At 40.0% G+C, this 19,593-nt stretch overlaps 2 protein-coding genes across 5 annotated transcripts in view; both read right to left on the bottom strand.

Moving 5' to 3' along the window:
- The window catches only part of LOC137594909 (eukaryotic translation initiation factor 4 gamma 3-like), an 87,368-nt gene extending 71,760 nt beyond the window's left edge, over positions 1-15,608 (bottom strand). For all 3 annotated transcript variants that reach the window (XM_068314538.1, XM_068314537.1, XM_068314539.1), the window contains exons 1-2: positions 15,027-15,608; positions 1,239-1,308 (exon numbers count right to left, since the gene is read on the bottom strand). In XM_068314538.1, coding sequence (XP_068170639.1) covers positions 1,239-1,308; positions 15,027-15,190 — 234 coding nt within the window. In that variant the 5' untranslated portion in view covers positions 15,191-15,608. The remainder of the gene's footprint in view (positions 1-1,238; positions 1,309-15,026) is intronic.
- A 547-nt stretch (positions 15,609-16,155) lies between these two features.
- The window catches only part of ece1 (endothelin converting enzyme 1), a 39,180-nt gene continuing 35,742 nt past the window's right edge, over positions 16,156-19,593 (bottom strand). For both annotated transcript variants that reach the window (XM_068314877.1, XM_068314878.1), the window contains exons 14-18: positions 19,278-19,388; positions 18,725-18,792; positions 18,409-18,599; positions 17,811-17,906; positions 16,156-17,162 (exon numbers count right to left, since the gene is read on the bottom strand). In XM_068314877.1, coding sequence (XP_068170978.1) covers positions 16,986-17,162; positions 17,811-17,906; positions 18,409-18,599; positions 18,725-18,792; positions 19,278-19,388 — 643 coding nt within the window. In that variant the 3' untranslated portion in view covers positions 16,156-16,985. The remainder of the gene's footprint in view (positions 17,163-17,810; positions 17,907-18,408; positions 18,600-18,724; positions 18,793-19,277; positions 19,389-19,593) is intronic.

Raw genomic sequence — 19,593 nt, forward strand, 5'->3', positions numbered from 1 at the left:
ATCCTACTTTTTAGTTTTTTATTTGTGCTTTGATCATGTGGAAATTCTCGCAGTTCCTCCTGGAGGACGACCTCCATCACAGAGTTCTCCTACCAGCAGGTAGCGCGACCTGCTCCAACCCAGAACTGGTGTTGGCGTCTCAGGCAAGGAACACGAATGAATGATGAATGAATAATTTAATATATAAACTTTGATTCATAAAGGAAGAAACAGACTAACAAACTGTCAAGCATGTTTATCAACGTGTCTTTGTAAGTCACAAAATAGCTGGTTTTTACTCTGTCCATTCTGTGTGTATATGTAGACACGGGTCACACACACCAACGTCACAGCGGTTTTTGTTGCAGGGAGACACCCCCCGGATAGAAAAGTTTTGGTTACAGCGTCCACACGACAACATAAACCCGGCGTTTTCAAAAAACTTCACTTTGGCCAGAGTTTTCGTCCCGGATATCTGCGTTGCAGTGTGGAGGAAAGGAGTAACCGCAACAAAAAGCCTCGCTGCCCGATGCCTTACACAATATTGTTCACGTGATTCCTTCTGGCAGATGCGCTGTGACTGGTAGTGGGTGGAGTTAAAAAGCGTGACAGCATGAGGTTTTCAAGTGAGCTTTTTCAAATCTATAGGTGGGGAGACTAAGCTTTCCTTTTTTTTTTTCCAGACGAGTCTGATATTATGATGAGCTTGAAATAAAATGCCATCATTACATCCTGCTAGCAGGCTTTATTTGATTATAGTTACTTCACATACAGTATAAGAGAGATGTTACCCTCAATCAAAAAAAACCCTACACAAATTCAAAACACATACTATACTGTGAGCCTTACCAGTTTTACATGTAGTGTGTCTGTAATATTTTACCTGAAAAGTTCAATTTGAAAAGTTAACAACTACTTTTTCCCCTCAATAAAATAAATTGGTGATTCGACATAGAGTTTAACATGAGTGATCTAAGAGGTTTTCAAATCTGATTCTTTAAACTAGGGTTATTAAAATATAACCTCTCGACTACTTTTTGGACACATCAATAGCCATAGTAGCTCAATGATGAGCCCGTATTCTAATCTGACTAATTCTATTTTAAATCAATGACCACAGACATGCAAACATTCAAAATAGTCCCTACATGTCAATATCAATCATTAAGCATTGTAATTGTAATTGTATTCATGGTTTGCAGAATACACAGCTGGATATTTACTGAAGCATTGTGGTGCATGTACGTGGTGTGACTTACGCTGTAGACAGCGACTGCAGACTGCGCGGGAAAGATTCGGTCATCCAGTGATGGCTGAACCCGTGGGATTCTTGAAAAGAAATGTTAAGGAAAACTCCTAAGACAACTGCAGACCAAAAAGAGGAGAAGAGTCCAGGGTCCCCATACATAGAATAACAGCTTTCCATTTTTGAAGCTGTGCATCTCTCATATACTTTTGAGCATTTGCCACACAGTAGACTTAACTGAGTGGAGCCCAAGATTTACTAACCAAAGGTAGAATAAATTACGGGTACAGGTAGTCGTCGACTTACGACCTATGCAACTTACGACCGATCGACTTTACTACCACAATGTCCGGGTAACGCGGGCATTCCCTCCAGCCACAGTACTCACGCTCTGAGGCTCCCGCGCTCTCTTCAGTCACCACGGCGCACACACGCTGTTCAGTCACACCGTGAGATCAACGGCCCAGCCCACTACTGATGGGCTGGGCTGCTTAAGAGGCTGTGACGGAGAAATGTATGAATGGCGAATGGAAAAACTGTCAAGCGTTACGTGAACTCTTCTGCTGGATTTGAAAGTGACGAAGAACTTGATCAGATTTGGGAGAAAATAGTGAAACTGGCAAAAAACCTCTCCTTGGAGAACTCACGAATGATCGCGCTGTAAGAACTGATCGCGCTGGAAGAAGAGAGTGGAAGAAGAAGAGAGAAGAGAAGCAGAGAAAGAAGAGGAGGAAACAGAAAAAATGTTCACCACCAAAGGCTTGTCAGAAGGCTTTTCCCTGTTAAATAAACTCCGTGCACACTTTGAAGAAATGGACATAGAACATAGAAACATTTGCAAGGATTGAACGGATGGCAAATGACGCTTTCCGTCCATATCGTGAAATTTATGAGGAGAAAAAGAAACGAACAATTCAGACAAAGCTCACAATGATTATGAAAAGATCGTCTCCCGCTCCCACCAACCCACACGCTGCCCCAGCTGATGATCCGGACGACCCCCAACCAAGAACCAGAGCTGCTGGATTTAATTTTTACTTTAGAACCGATTTACAACCAAGTCGAGTTACGACCGATCTGTCGGGCCCAATCGCGGTCGTAAGTCGACGACTACCTGTATTACATTACAGGTATTTTTTAAAATCCTTTCAAGAGTGGCATAGGTTGTTTTATCAAGTGGACAATGCCCCTTAGATCGAACTCTTCAATCAACGGACCTCCTCCAATCGCACCTGCCATTGTGGAAAATGCAATTAAGGTTAAAGAAAAAAAAAAGCAAGCTGTGCTTATTGGGAGTCTTCATAAAACATGAAAAAAAAAAAAAGGTCAACAGACTATATAGACGCAAACAAAAGAAGTTGAGGAAGGGTGAACTAGTGAGTGCAGTCATGAACAATTTATCCATTTCCTTTGCCAAAATTTCAGTGATCCACTTTCGGCACTAGAATATTGAAAAGTTGAAACAAAATATAACACACCTACAAAAATATGTATTTGTGTATGTACATATATATTTAAAATATTTGCGCCAGTATTAGCAAACACCACTAATGATGGCCACTTCCTAATTTTTTGATCAAATATATTCTGTTTGTATAGATTAAGAACTTGTTTTTAAATTCCAAAGTCTCATATATTTGATTTCAATTACTCCTTTTGACTTTATGCACCTTATCCTACGAAGAACACTGTGTACCTTCAACCATTTTATAAGCGTTAAAGGGAAAATCTGATATGGATTTCTGGACCACTTAGAGCAAGTAGACCTAGAGCAGCTGACATCGCAGCAAATTAGTAACAACAGCTTCTCTCAATATTAATCCCCTTTTTCACACTAAAAGTAGAACTGGTCAAATCAAACATGGCTGTCACAACATAAAACTCTAGGACTTTCCAGGACAGATTTTGTCTGCACAAAAACTAGACAAGAAAAGAACATTCTGTAAGGGCTATGAAAATTGTAACGAGACTCAGAAGGCGAAGCTCAGACCCAACACAGGGAAGCCCTCTGGTGTGTATGTTGCTTGCGACTGACGAGATCCATGCTCTTATGGGAAACCACACATCCCTAGGACCTTCATACCAGGACAGATGCATTTTTACAATGTTTTATCCAAATATTTTGGAAATTTAAAAAAAAAAGCTTGTAGTCATAGTAAGTGGCCACAATGGAAGGCAGTCAAACATTGGCTGGGTTGTGAAATACTAGAGACGAGATGAAGAGGGACGTTCAAACCCAGTAAGACTTCTCATCACTGTTTCTAAAACTGAACAGAATCCTACAAGCTGCACTGATGGAATAAAAGGCCCCTAAATTTACTCTGGTCACTTGGCTGCTCTAAAGGACAGCCACTTCAGACCATCAACACAAAATAGAGATTAAAAAAAACAGAAAAAGAAGGCTGAGTCTCCAAAAGGAGGAATACGGAAAGATGTAAAAATACATTTCCAAAAATACTGGGACCCTAAATATCAATAAAAACAGTACACAATGACGCGCAAGTCACTGAAATCCCTTATGCAATTGAAAATAACATTACGACTACAAATATCAAAATGTAAATTGTTTCTGAATTCTTTTTTTTAGTTTTGTAATGGCAGTGCATTTCAAATAAACCCCAGTGTTCAAGCCAACATAGAAACTTAAGTGAAAAGAAGTCAAATTAAACCACAAACATAATTTTTTAGCTTTTTGTTGTTTTATGCCTGGAGTAGGAAGCCTTTTTCAACAGGGATTGTATAGTGCTAAAAGGGGTTTTGTGAAAGAACTTACCCTTGGACATTAAATAAATACCAAACACGCATTTAACATGTTGAATGTCTGGTCCCCTTCCTGGGCGGCTAGGTTGCCAGAATGATAAAGACTCAGTCGAGCACTAATGCATGTTTTGGGCACAACTATGAAAATGGCTGACATTTAAAGACATTATTCATTAGCTTGAGCTATATTAATTTTCTGCTAGAGGAGAGCACAATGTCAACATGAAGACTTAATACTACAACAATACTATTTTAGAGAATAACAGGGTCAAAATTATTGAAATATGTGAAAAGAGGACTGCAGAAATGCAGCAAGTGATTATGCATCCAAGTTACATATTTAACAGGGTTCCAGCTAAGCAGAAGTAGTTGAAACCCAGATAGAGGAAGGACGGATCGATAGACTTTAATGATCCCAAAGTGGGAAATTCGCATAATAGTTTGTTCTACAAATCTTAAGCACAAATGCCAGCAAGCATCATAAAGCAGCTTAAGACACTAAATTGAGGAACCACAGCTGTGTAGAAAGCAAGATCATACTGAGTAAACAAGAAGAAATGCCTGTGAAAATAAGTAACTGGAAGGTCAGAGAATGGTGCGTTTTGCATTTGCTGACTTGGTTATGGACACAAATCTAAAATAAAAATAAAGAACTGAGGAAGCCTTATCATAAATTTCAAATGCCATGTGTCCTTTGAATGACACCTGGAAAGCTCACTTCAGCATGGAAGCAAAGACTGAGTGGAGAGTCCACAAAGCAAATGACCACTGTCACACACTCACAATGGCAGCCACTAAAAAGCTGCATTGTTTCATTAAAAAATGTGAAAATAATTCCTGTTATTTTCTTCATTAACCTCAGTGAATGAAACTGTCTATTTTTTTGCATGTCTTACATTAGAATTTTAGCAAAACTGCTTTTGAAAATACTAGTGTAAAAGGCTGAAATAACTTCTTTAAGACATGGATGAAACATTATAAGCCAAATTGGACAGACAGAAGTATTGATAACTACATCCATCCATCCATCCATCTTCAACCGCTTATCCGAGGCCGGGTCGCGGGGGCAACAGTCTCAGCAGGGATGCCCATACTTCCCTCTCCCCAGACACCTCCTCCAGTTCCTCCGGGGGGAGCCCGAGGCATTCCCAGGCCAGCCAAGACACATGGTCCCTCCAGCGTGTTCCAGGTCTTGATAGGTCTTAATTGATAACTACTTTTCCAAATTTCCTTGAGGGAGCCTTCCCAAGTGATTAATAAAGTTTGCTTTATCTCTATGTCCAACTATGAGGAATTTGCTTGCAGACGTTTGAAGGCAGCAGTAACACAGGTCAGTACTTAGAACTGCAGTCAGTAGTACTTCATAATGTGGTTACTGGTTTGTGTTAAAAACAGCAGCAGTGTAGAACTTAGAAAGCAATACCACAACACGGAATGAAACCTCAGCCAGGTGACAACGCCAACAGAAGGCAACAGGGACAAAAAACAATGCTAGATTACAAACCAAAAACAAGTAAGACATTTAATCAGTGTTTGCTTGCTTTATATGAAGACACCTGTAAAATGTGTGACTGTAAAAGAACAACCAATAACACGGACAACAAGGAGAAATAGTTTGTAAACTTGGCTAGCATTTGCATAGAGTATTTAAACATTACATGATAGACTGCAACATTTTCAGCACTGATCCCCAAAAACTTGTGATGCTATGTATGTAATGCACTACAATGTCTAAAAGAAATACAATTGACTGTGTAAAGCACTAATAATTTTACACATGTTCTTAATTAACATCTGGGAACATTGTAGAATATTCAGTTGGTTAAAATCAAAACTGGTAACAGGTGAGAGTATTAGGATTGTGAAGTCATTCCTGTGTGTAGTCAGCAGACTCAACAAGTTTTTTTTAAACAGAATGTAAATCAAATTTTTCACACACTGGGATTACTTAGTCAATATAAAACCGCAAACTGACAAATGTGCAAAAAAAAATAATTATTCACATATTTGTTCAAATTGAAGAATGTGAAATTAACCAAATCTGGACGACACTGAATTGCCAAAAATATTATTTTAATTGTCATTTGTCTGAAAAACACAAGGAAACTCATGCAGAAATGGTTGCATCATAGACGATTAAAGTGGTCACTGTGACCTGTACTATAGAGATCAGATGTAAAGGGAGAAAGCCAAGACTTAATTCTCCATGATAAAAACGACAATGATACAATCAGAGGCCTCTGAAAGTCTTGTTCTCATTTCATGCATAATACTGTCTGCACAATGGTGAGTAAATCATTACTACCATTTTTGCCACTTCGTATTTATGAGATAGAGGATAAAACCAACACTGTATTTGTTGCTGGCAAAACTTTCCGCACTCCACTGGCCTTATTCAGTTAAATCAAAGAGTATAGTAACAACCTAAGAAGTTAAAAAAGCTTCAAATTTCTAATGCCACTTCGGTTTTGTGATATCTGGAGAATCCCAGAATACATAAGCTTTCGCAACGTATGCGAAATGTCTCACAAATCCAGAATGCATCACTACTTCATTAATGGACAATAGAATCAACTCCAATTAACCTGAAACCATCAGATCGTGAGTGCAGTGGATTCAAAGAAAACCATCTTAATAGAGTACTCAGAGTTACAACTGACAGCAATGAAACCATAACAAGATGCCAGGGATTTCAATATCCACTGGTATATTAAGTACATACATGTATACATTTTAGAGACAAAAATGAATTCATGGTGGGTGACAGAAATTTCAATGAAAACATAGGGGGACCAGTCAGTGTGAAAGTATTTTCCTTAACAGGCCACTGCGTCTCTGAAACAAAACTGAAACAGTCCATCATGCTGATTTATAACAAGTCGTTTAGGTTTTTTTTTAATATCAGACAGTGAATATGCACATTTAACTATCTTCCATAGACGCTGCTTATAACTGAAAATTCATACTGTGCTGTATGAGCTGCCAGAAGAGCACATATTATACAGATGTATTTCTGGCTTTGAATGAATGCCAGAATTCGTGGCATGTACAGGGTGTGCAGAATTATTAGGCAAATGAGTATTTTTACAAGATCATCCTCTTTATGCATGTCGTCTTACTCCAAGCTGTATAGGCTTGAGAGCCTACTACTAGTGATATCCGCTGTGTTCCGGCGCTCCGATAAACGCCCCGGACTCGGTGGGCATTCCCATGTGAAGCACTGCCCCGGAGCTAGTTTCAAACAAGGAAAAAACATGTGACTGATGACATTTGACACACAACTGCACTGAAACACCAGGTGACACACTGGTGCTCCATTCACCAGGTGAAACAATTTTGTGGTCAGGATCAATGGGTGATCCGAAACATCGGCCGGTCCCAGATGTGTCAAAATGGATGAAACAGCGCGGTGCGCTGCCAATTGTGTCAATATTCCTTGGATTGATCACATTAGTGTCATAATTACTTTACAATGAATCCAACCAGAAAGAGATCCCAAGTCTGTGGAACATTTTGAACTGGTGCCGCCGAACAAAGTAGATTTAAATTTCTAATAAACTTATTTTCAGGCTGTTGCTCACACACTAGAAAATAATAAACCACACACGTCATTTTAATTTACAGGTGAAGTGTTTGCTTTATTCCCAGCACCTGACGTACATTAACAACACGTCATCAGTTATGAGGCGTTACCGATCCTTACGTCAGATTGAAGCAGGTGGTGCTGCTGTGACAACATCTCAGAATCCAGACTCACAACATAGACCTTGTTTTTTCCAGTGATATTAATCATCCTATGTAACTCACGCGCACAAACACATATGTATTTATATTAAATATACATACAGTACATGAACACGTTATCTATATCTCTTATTGCTTTATTGAACCTATTGAACCCTGCAAGGACCTATGATCATAATGGTTACGATATAGCAAGCAAGTATTAATACATTTAATTAAATTATACTCGGTTTTATTCTTAAATGCAATACAGGAAACGTCAAAGCGCTGTTTTCTGGGCTCATGGACCGTAGTGTGGTTGCAGTACAGTTACCCTGCCAAAGACAGCGTCCACATTCTCAATGAATAGGGCGCCGCGTAATGAAACAGTTTGCGGCACAACTGTCGCCATGGGGCGCCATTCAGACATCACTACCTACTACCATTTAATCATGTCAGGTGATGTGCATCTCTGTAATGAGAAAGGGTGTGGTCTAATGACATCAACACCCTATATTAGGTGTGCATAATTGTTAGGCAACTCCCTTTCCTTTGGCAAAATGGGTCAGAAGAGGGACTTGACAGGCTCCAAAAAGTCAAAACTAGTGAGTTATCTTGCAGAGGGATGCAGCAATCTTAAAATTACCAAGCTTCTGAAGCGTGATCATCGAACAATCAAGCATTTCACTCAAAATAGTCAACAGGGTAGCAAGAAGCATGTGGAAAAACCAAGGTGCAAAATAACTGCCCATGAACTGAGTCAAGCGTGCAGCTGCCAAGATGCCACTTGCCACCAGTTTTGCCATATTTCAGCGCTGCAACATCACTGGAGTGCCCAAAAGCACAAGGTGTGCAATACTCAGAGACATGGCCAAGGTAAGAAAGGCTGCAAAACAACCACCACTGAACAAAACACACAAGCTGAAAGGTGAAGAAGTATCTCAAGACTGATTTTTCTAAAGTTTTTTGGACTGATGAAATGAGAGTGAGTCTTGATGGACCAGATGGATGGACCCCTGGCTGGATCGGTAAAGGGCAGAGAGCTGCAGTCCCACCCAGACGGCAGCAAAGTGGAGGTGGGGTACTGGTATGGGCTGGTATCATCAGCTTGTGGGGCCTTTTCGGGTTGAGGATGGGAGTCAAGCTCAACTCCCAGTCCTACAGCCAGTTTCTGGAAGACACCCTCTTCAAGCAGTGGTACAGGAAGAAGTCCACATCCTTCAAGAAAAACATGATTTTCATGCAGGACAATGCTCCATCACGCGGATCCAAGTACTCCACAGCATGGCTGGTAGAAAGGGTCTAAAAGAAGAAAAACTAATGACATGGCCTCCTTGTTCACTTGATAGAAAACCTGTGGTCCCTCATCAAAAGTGAGATTTACAAGGAAGGAAAAAAGTACACCTCTCTGAACAGTGTCTGGGAGGCTGTGGTTGCTGCTGCACGCAATGTTGATCCTGAACAGATCAAACACTGACAGAATCCGTGGATGGCAAGCTTTTGAGTGTCCTTGCAAAGAAAGGTGGCTATATTGGTCACTGATTTTTATTTTGTTTTTGAATGTCAGAAATGTATGTTTGTGAATGTTGAGCTGTTCTATTGGTTTCCCTGGTGAAAATAAGTAATTGAAATGGGTATATATTTGTCTTTTGTTAAGTTGCCTAATAATTATGCACAGTAATAGTAACCTGCACACATAGATATCCTCCTAAAATAGCTAAAACTAAAATAGCCCCACTCCAACTTCCAAAAATATTCAGCTTTGATATTAAAGAGTCTTTTGGGTTCATTAAGAACAGGGTTGTTGTTCAATAATAAAATCAATCCTCAAAAATACAACTTGCCTAATGATTCTGCACTCCCTGTAGATTACACTATATTTTTCTTTCCTCGTTGACAAGTGATGCCAATTTTTTGTCAATGGGAAACAAAACCACGACAAATATTAGAAGGTAAAAATGTCCTCAGTTTTTTCAGCTGGGACACAATATGAAGTGAACCCTTGGGGGGATGGAAGGAAATGAGGGCGCACTGAGGCTGGCTGGATGACCTGGGTCTTTGTTGGAAGTTGGTGTGAAGCGCCACCTTGGCCTGTCACTCTGAATGCTAAGCAGTACTGCTATTGTCTGAAAAGTGCAGCAGTAGACACATGTGCTGCATATCTCTCTGGCAACCAGAAACAGAAACACACCCCCATTGCATAAATACACGCTTCATCATTCCGCTTCACAAACACTGTGCATCTAAGGACTAAAAAAACCCAGCAAATATTCACTAAGTTGGAATTCCCACACACCAGGAGCAAAAGCCAGACATAGCACATCCCGCTGTTATACATCCGACCTCAGGGGTTGATTGAGATGTCAATAAGTGGTGACACTCAGGGAATCTTTTTTCACATTAAAATAAAAATCAACTGTACTGCAGGATATTGCAGCATCAGTGGGATCTTGGAGTAAAAAGTGTAATTTGCCAACAAATTCCCTCGTTTGGTGTTTTCGAAGTGTATTCATACTGTTTCCACCTCCTGCAGTGATGACAATTTAAACAAAGTCAAACAAAACTACAGGCCTGGCCTTTTAAGAACTGAACATCCAAAATAATCCATTCTATTGAGAAGCACCATAAATTAAATCACAACATTTCCAGACAGTTTCAACAAAGCCTCTTAAAACCAGCAAATGACAAAATTCATTTAAGTACAAATGACAAAAGAAGACCAGGTTACTGATTTTAAAAAAACATTGGTGAGCTCATCGTTATCTCCCCACCTATATATTTGAATAAGCTCATTTGAAAACCTCACACTGTCACGCTTTTTAACTCCACCCACTACCTGTTAATCAAGCGCCAAACAAATCACGGCGCATCTGCCAGAAGGAATCACGTGAACAATTTTTTTTAAAAACATTTTCTATCCAGGGGGCATCCCCCTGAGACAAAACCGCTGTGACGTGTGTGTGTGTGTGTGTGTGTGTGTGTGTGTGTGTGTGTGTGTGTGTGTGTGACACGTATCTACATGTACACACAGAATGAACAGAATTAAAACCGGCTATTTTCTGACGTATAACAGCTCCACGTCAAAGACGCGTTAATGAACATGCTTGACAGTTGGATATTTGTTCGTCTGTTTCTTTACGAGTCAAAGTTTATATATTTACTTATTCATTCATTCAACATTCATCATTCACGTAAAATATAGAAATCACTGTTCAGGTAGTAATCTAAAAAGAATATGAGCTAGCATACATAACATCAATATGTCTCACGTATTGCGGCAAAAGCTCGGCTAGCATCAGTTGGCTATTGTTTAGCTGGAGCTCTCAACGTTAGCAGTGTAGCGTTAGCACCATAGAAAAAGGTAGCTATTTATTCTTTTTATGTTTGGTACGAAGTCTGATATTATTGTTTTACCGTGGAATTTCCGCAGGTTCCCGCTAATTAAAACTATTAAAAGATAGGCCTCAGTGTATTAAACACAATATTTCAGGTGAAAACGTGACATCACATACATTTTAATTACTATTGGTGATAATTTAAAGGGGTCCCATTATGAAAAACACGTGGTCCTCCCTAACCCGACCAAATCCTACAATCTGGAAAATAAACGCTTCCTGCATCAATAGATACTTGGAATCTTTTGGATTCATGGCTGGACAGAATCAAAAATGATGGGATTCATAAATCTCCGAACCTTATGTCATCTCCGGGGTGATTGATAGGGTAAATTGACCTATCCTGAGTCATATTTGATTGTCCACCTGGATATGGGCATGTTCATCTCCAAGGGGGAGTTCGCTCAGGCTATGGTAGTGGTGTGTGGTAATGTCCTAGCTCAGAGCTACACACTCAAAGTTCCTTACAAGCTGTGTGAAGTCAGCTAGCATTTGGCTAACTAGTTAGGTCCACTTCAGTCATATGTGTGCGCGTGTGTGTGGTTTGTGTTCGGCTACGGTAGCAGTGTGTGGCAATGACCTGGCTCAGAGCTACACACTCAAAAGTTCCTCACAAGCGGTGTGTCGTCAGCTAGCATTTGGCTAACTAGTTAGGTCCACTTCAGTCATGTGTGTGTGTGTCCACTAAAGCAGTGGTCCCAAACACCCAGGCCAATACCGGTCAGTGGGTCATTTGATACCGGGCCGCACAGAAAGAAAAAATAATTTACATTACCTCCATTTTATTTATTTCCGAGTCTAAAAAATGTTTTACTTTGAAGTGACGTCTGTGTCTGTCCCGCTTGACAGGTCTAGGTCATGTGACAGGTTATCAGCCCACACAATTTAGCACCCACAACTGCGCCAGTGTCCTGGATTCAAGTAAAGGCAGATTATCCTGAGATCGCCCAAAAAGTATTGAAAACCCTGGTTCCAACCTCCTGTCTTTGTGGAGCGGAATTTTCTGCAGTGACCATAAAGAAAACCAAACTGCGGAGTAGACCGGACGTCCGGAACACACTTCAGGTGTCATTGTTTCCCATTACCCCTAGATCAGCAGTCCCCAACCATTAATTCTCATTATTTTAATTATTATTACTATTTGACTTGTTCATCCTTTCATTGAAAATGATTAATATACAGTATCTCCTACGTTGAATGCACTGATTGTAAGTCGCTATGTTTCAAAATAAACCTTATCAGTCCAGTCACTTCGAGTTATATTATAATTACTTCTTACCATGGGTATTTTGTTTACAGAGATGTAATAAATTTATGAAAAAAAGGTTTAATGTCTGTTGATGTCAACATTTTACATAAAACCATTGCAGATGATTTATTATTACACTACAGCTGATAATCTTCTTCTTTTCCTTTCGGCTTTTCCCTTCAGGGGTCGCCACAGCGAATCAATTTCCTCCATATAGCCCTGTCCTTTGAATCCTCTTCTCTCACACCAACTACCTACACCACAGCTGATAATCATTAACGATTATCGAGCAAATGAAGGCCGGTCCGTGAATATATTGTTTTAAATGAATCCGGTCCGTTGCGCAAAAAAGTTTGGGGACCGCTGCGCTAAAAGTGTATCCTCAGCATCACAGTCAACACAGCTGCGTGTATCCAAAGCAACACCGCTCATTAACAAACAGCCTCAGCCTTTATTTAAGTGAGAGACACGCTTTTATCTTAGTTATATTGACTATATTGATACATCCTCATTATCGCTGCGACATAGGTTAGTGGACAGGGATAAAGTAGGAAACAGCTAACAGTTCAATATACCTTCTCTTACCTTTTGTTAGTTTGCGTTAGCCGTTGTTGTTAGCCAGCAATCTCTCATTGTCCCTGACAATTCTTGCGAAACATTACATCCTGTTCTTAATCATCTCTTGTCTCCAATGATTTCCATCCCATTTGCTAACACTACAGTTTTTCTCCCAAAAAATCTCCGTGATCACGGGCAGGTATCGTGTTTATACAATGAGCCACGAGTTACGTTCAGCAGACTTAGAAAGCAGCTCCACGCTTCGCGCAGAAAAATCAACAGTTTTATCATGGAAAACAAGAGCGAAACACAGTACATCGTAACCAAGTTACTGAGAGTTGAAAAAAGGTCCAGACTATGCGATCAATAGCGGTTGCGCACATTCATGTGGCGCATGTAAACAACAAGCATGTGAACGTGAGGGGGGAGGAACAGTGTTGACAGAGGGGGTAGGAGGGTGGCGATAGGGGGAGCTCAGAGCCATACCCATTAACAGCGAGTGTTTCAGAATGGAAGTGATTTCAACTATATTCAATCAAAGATACTGAGGACCACGGATTACTTTGAGGCAAAACATTTCAAATACAATGTAGTTGGACATCTGGCAGCTGAATGACACAAACTAAAAGAAAGTATCATATTAGACCTCTAAATTGCATACCTCTAGCTACTTTGTAAATAAATATAAATAAATCCTTTGATTTCAATGTAGGAAAATTACTTTTTCTGCTCCAAATATACACACACATATATTTATCGTACAGCCCTGTACACACACACACACACGGGGGGGGGGGGGCTGTAGACATGCAGATAATGGGAAATAGAGTGCCGGGCAGCTCTCATGTGGGGCACACCATGAGCACCTTGTAAGGGGATGGTGCCTTGCTCAAGGGCACCTGCTCAGGGAGTGAACTGGCACCTACCATTTTCAGTTCACAATCCAAATATTTTGGCCCTCATGGGTCTGGTTCCGGCGACCCTCCTGTCCCCAGCTCAAGACTTAGTGGACGTACCTACCATAAGCGAGGTTGGCAGCAGGGGTACGTATCACACCATAAAGCATAGCCAAAACACACATAACCTACCACAAACAGGTAGGAGACACCAACTTAATCCATTCAATCACAACACCGCCACCATGATGTAAATAAAACGGATGGTGACATTACAAGGGTGATTTCACTCCACAAAAAGTAGGGTATACTAATTCGTAAGTCTCTGCCTCAACTCGAAGGGAAAAGTATAATTTGAGCCATGACTGTGGAATGCCAAAACAAAGCCTAAAAGAAATGCACAGTGTATGATAAATATTTAGAGACATGTTTCACAGAATAAACGCTATTCTGCATCAGTGAAGCAATTTCGGAACAGGAATAAGCTAACATAGCTTTCAGAAAATGTTCATATGAAACCATGTGACAAAATGGTCCCAAAACTAGCTAGCTACGTCCTTACTGCTAAATTCTACGCAAAGTATTCCTGGGCGCTCGTCGGCCCGGGTACTGACAGGCCTGTGAAGGTCCAGATTAGCATGTTTAACGGGGGAATTTGGTTTCATTGGAACAAACTGGGCTCCGTGTGGGGTTATATTAACTACACTGTCAACAACCTGAAACGGATGACAATGTACTTGTCTTTGAGGTTGCAGAAACTGACTTGTGCATGGTCCAGTCACTGAAGACAGACCCGGAGTAGCTTGCTAGCACTGTAACGACGCTATAACATCTTGCTAATCAAACACGATAGTTGAACAAAGCCGGTAACCGCTGTTCAAATCCCAATAGGTCACCGATAGTTTAATTTAACATTTTCAAATAATATCACTTTATCTATACTACCAATATTTTTATATGAAAGACATTTAATCCGAAACGTAATGAAAATATGTAAATGTACGGCGTACTCATATCTTTGTCAACCGGCTTGATAAGCTAACGTTAGCTTACTTAGCTAGCTAATTATCCCCTCCCCTTCAAACTCCCTCCAAACGAAATCATCTCTGCATCAATGGTTACGTAAAACTAATAAAACAATAGTAAATGTTTATTTTATGATGACAAGTGAAAAATGTAATATCAAAAGTCACATCCATATTACCCAAATCAAAGGATACGGAGGTGGTGGTACCGGGCCGGGCTGAGGAGCTGTTGGGGCTCCGGGCGGTAGAGACACGGAGGTATGGGTAGCCCGTAGTTGGCTCGACGGAGACGGGCCAGTTCCAGGTCCGCTAACTGCGACAGCGGCGGGTTTGGGGACCGCTTTCGGCGGCAAACTCATCGCAAAAAAAAAAAAAAAAAAAAAAAAAAATCAACAAATAAACACAATGCCTTGATGACTACTGGAACAAAAATTACTAGCTTGCATGCATAGAACAAGCGTAGCAGATTCCCGAAGCAGGCCCCAAATCCCTTTAACAAACAGGGATAACGAAGCTCGAATCGAAAGACAAACGTCTTTTTTCATGGAAAGTCGCGGTTCGGATCAGCGGTGCTATTCATGGGGACGGTGGGAGGTTTAGCCTCCCTTGCCCGCCCGGAACCGCTGCGGATCCGGTTCGGTTTTCTTCCTTCAAAATAAATAATCGCCTCGAACGTCAACGTCCTTCGGCGATCTACCTTTGCTCTTCGACAAGTATGTTTTCGATCATTTTTTTCCTCACACAGATGAGACACTCCGCCAACATGGCGTTGCTGCCGCTTCCAATAGTCCGGGCAGGACAAATGATTCGGCAATTCTCGGCCAGTTCCGGATGCGTTCGGCTAACCATCTAAACGGCAATCAAGTACAAACTATCATTCATGTTTGCCGATGTCTGAATACTCATTTAGTCTTTATTTAGTGGTTTGTTTGTTTTTTTTGCATACTTTATCCCTGCTATCTACAGACGAATATAAAGAGAAGCAAATCAATCTAACTAAGGAAGCATCTCAATTACATGAAATTCCATAAACATATCTACTACATTGCGTTTCGGGTTGAAAAAAAAATCCAACAAGCAGAACAATAAAGTTCATAGCTTGTTGTCTGTATGAGACGCATTACTGTGACACCTGTGTGTTATTGGCGCCACCTATTGTCCGTCTGACTGCCCTACATCTGAATGTTTGTACAGTGACACAACGTCATTTTAGTGGGTCGGTGTCTCAGGTAAAACATTTCTGCGCAACAAAAACCGTGACCATGCATATGTAAGCAAAAGAAACCAGAAAAGCAACAAGTGATTACAACAAGAGGAAACAAAATGTTTTAAGATTTTTTTTTTACTACACAAAATAATTTGTGACCATCTCACACATAGAAACAGCTATGGAACACATTCTGAGTGAAGAAAATTATCAATGCTTTAATTTATTGCTGTGAATTTCGAAATTTATTCACGGTTTTTGATTTGCAATGGCCCTCCACTACCTCAATACAATAACAAAATGAGACACTAGGTTCAAAAATAATTTCATTTTTCAGTGTTGTATATCATGAGTCTCTATAAAATGTAACAGCTTGACCTTATTGTACAAAATATTTGATATCAACTGTTAAAATATTTACACTTATTTTCTAATAAATTGATTTAAAAATTTCTACATACATTTTTCCAACTTTCGTAAGGCTGAAGTTGTTACAGGTCCTTGGTTTGTGTATAGGATATAAAACCGTGCAACCATAAATGAAATAGGTTTTACGTAAACTGGTACAGATCCAAATAGTGACAAGTCAGAAGAAGAAAAAACCCATAATATTTATTTCTCAATATCAGTGACAAACCATTTCTAAAACCTGAGTGGTTTATCACATTCTGACTAACCATTTATTGAATTTCCAGTGTTTAAAAAGGTTCTTTATAGGTACATTATCTTCATAAGTTGGAAAAACTGTTAGTTAAATCCACAGTCAAAAGATTAAAGTTGCAGTCTTCCATACATAGAAACCGCATTTAGTCCTGAAAGGGTCTGAAATGCATTAGGTAGCAGTGTCAGTGGTTCTTGAATTCCCTTCTGAAGAGAACCTTCTCAAGTTATTTTATCCCATTGTCCATTTCTCTCCTTGATGACAAACCACGCTGAGCTAAAAGGCATCACCAAAGTTCACATTTATGCTTGGGATTCATGGGAGCATCTGCTTTACAGCTGAAGTGCTTAGAAAACTCATGTGAGTTGGCGATGGCACCAATAACTCGAAATCTTGGTGGACTGTGAGGATCTGTGATCACACCCTCGTGTGAGCTTTCTGGTGTCCTGACAGAGCACCATACCTGCATGAAGATTAAAGATAAACACAAAGTGAGGAATTACTTTTTCAGCACAAACAACTTGGTCTGAATTCATTCCCTAATTTGGATACATTTATATTCAGGTTTGCTTTACTTTAATTGTTCAAAGATTAGCCTCCACTCAAATTTTTGCTTGTTCCTTTAACTGTGATTAAAGAACTTTATTGTAGAGAATTCAACACTACAAGGCTGTTGTCAAATGGAAAGTTTCTCTGAGATCTTGAATATGAGTTCAACATGTGAACATACAGAACATGTCAGCTTTACTGACGTCACTAACTTGGGGCCAATCACTTCCCAGTAGGCAGCTCACACAAGTGCAGTGTGGAAACCGTAAACCTCAAGAACACATACTGTACACTGAATAGAGACTTTCAATGAGACATTGTGTATAGCTGTTAAGGCTTGAACACTATTTGCATTTAGACATACAATGGATTTTGTGTGCATATACAATAATGTTCAAGCTACTGTGAAGCTTTTTTTTTTCCAGAACTCCGTATCAGATATAAATTATGATCTATTGCAGAGTGTGTAAGTAAATATGGTTACAGGGAAATCAAAATAAATACAGTAAAAATAGAAGTATTATTTATAAGCAAGCAAAATGATAATATAAGCTCAACAAACCTGAGCAAATCCAACAAAAAACAGTTGATGGTTTGTCATTCCCAGTGCTGGCAGCGTGGCCTCCTCACCATTTTTTTTGATCCAATTCATATATGCCTTTCAAAGTAACAAAATATGTTACACACAAACATATCCACTGGTTAACACGCTCTAGGTAAAGCAGGTTCCTTTCTTTTCTATATGATTTGCTCATCTGCTTCACAGCATATGTGTTGTGGCCTTTCACTGGATGGAAACACTGGGTGCATATTAAGACATAGGTTGAGACTGAGACTGTTGCTTATAAGCACCTGTTGCATTTTCAGGCCTCTATATAAACTACACAAGCGGCATTTTCCAGTACAGATTAATGGATGTGAATAGCCTCGACAAATATGCTAATGCAGGAGATGAGTGTAAGATCTGTGTGATCATTTTCTGACCTTGTAAATATGTAATCTGAAAACACTGCTGCAGGAAACATTACAGTAGAAGAAACTTTCCATAAAAATCTAACTGATTTCCTGTGCCAACATTGACTTAGCTTAGTGGCAGAAAGTCATTTCTTTCATATATTAATATCTTAGGTTACTTTTGCTTCCCATTATTCCTATCAGACCTTGTAGGCAGCTTTAAGTCCGCCGTTGTCAGCTATGTTCTCTCCCAGAGTGTGTCTTCCATTCAAAGGCTCCTTGTTGATGCTGTAATTTCCATACTGCTCCACCATGCATTGGGTCTGCTTCTTAAAGGCCTCCACAGATGAATTCTTCCACCAGGGACGCAGGTTTCCATCCTTGTCGTACTCCCTCCCTTTAAATGACAGCATGGAATAATGCAGTTATTCCATACTTACATCATGCTCAAAGGTGTTTCCAATTGCTCACCCTCATTCTATGAAATTCAAATTGTTTACAAAAAGACAACCTTTAACCAACCTTGGTCATCAAAAGCATGAGTCAGTTCGTGTCCCATTACAACTCCAATTCCACCAAAGTTAAGAGCTCTGAAATTTTTGTCAAAATGTACAAGTAAGCACACCTCAAATTTTGATCATAGTTTTTGTGTTTATGGATGATGCAAAGCAATAGTTGACCCTTGAGAAAAGTCATTCAGAGCCTATTAAAAGTCTTACCACAAAGAGTGGGGACTAAGGGAAACAACAGGAAATTATACTAAAATGAACCTCAAAAATTTTGTTGAGTGTGTTTCATTGGTATACTATCACAAGTTCAAGGGTTCCATGAGAAAAATTCCCTGGTTGTCTTCATCAAAATTTGACTTGGGAGCTCCAATATCTAAATTTAATTTCAATCACATGAAATTGAATATACTAACACACGCACGCACACACGCAAACACACACACACACACACACACACACACACATGGATTTACGCAATTAAGTCAGTTTGTAATTGAGAGGTCTCTACGCAAACCTGTTTTCTTTCAATTTGAAATGTTTCAGTAAGTTAAGCCCTGAACGTGTACTTAGGCCAGGAACGACTGTAGAACGGAGTCTGGAGGATTCCTGCTGGCAGGACCATCTCATTTTTGGTCGGATTGTAATATGCATTCACTGTTGGAGGGGTCATGCTCCATCTGCAGGATCAAGGAACAAGGCATTGCCAGGTGAGGCTGGCATCAATATGGCAACTCAAATTGTACAGAATTGGAACACTTTTCTCCCCTTCACCAAATCTAGCTTAATTAGAGACAAGGGATCACTTGAAATCGTGAGGACATATGTGGATGGCAGCGGCTTCCTGCTCAGTCAGCACAAATGGAATGTGTTCTCACTGGAACT

The sequence above is a fragment of the Antennarius striatus genome, chromosome 5, assembly GCF_040054535.1.
Source record: "Antennarius striatus isolate MH-2024 chromosome 5, ASM4005453v1, whole genome shotgun sequence".
Classification (NCBI taxonomy): domain Eukaryota; kingdom Metazoa; phylum Chordata; class Actinopteri; order Lophiiformes; family Antennariidae; genus Antennarius; species Antennarius striatus.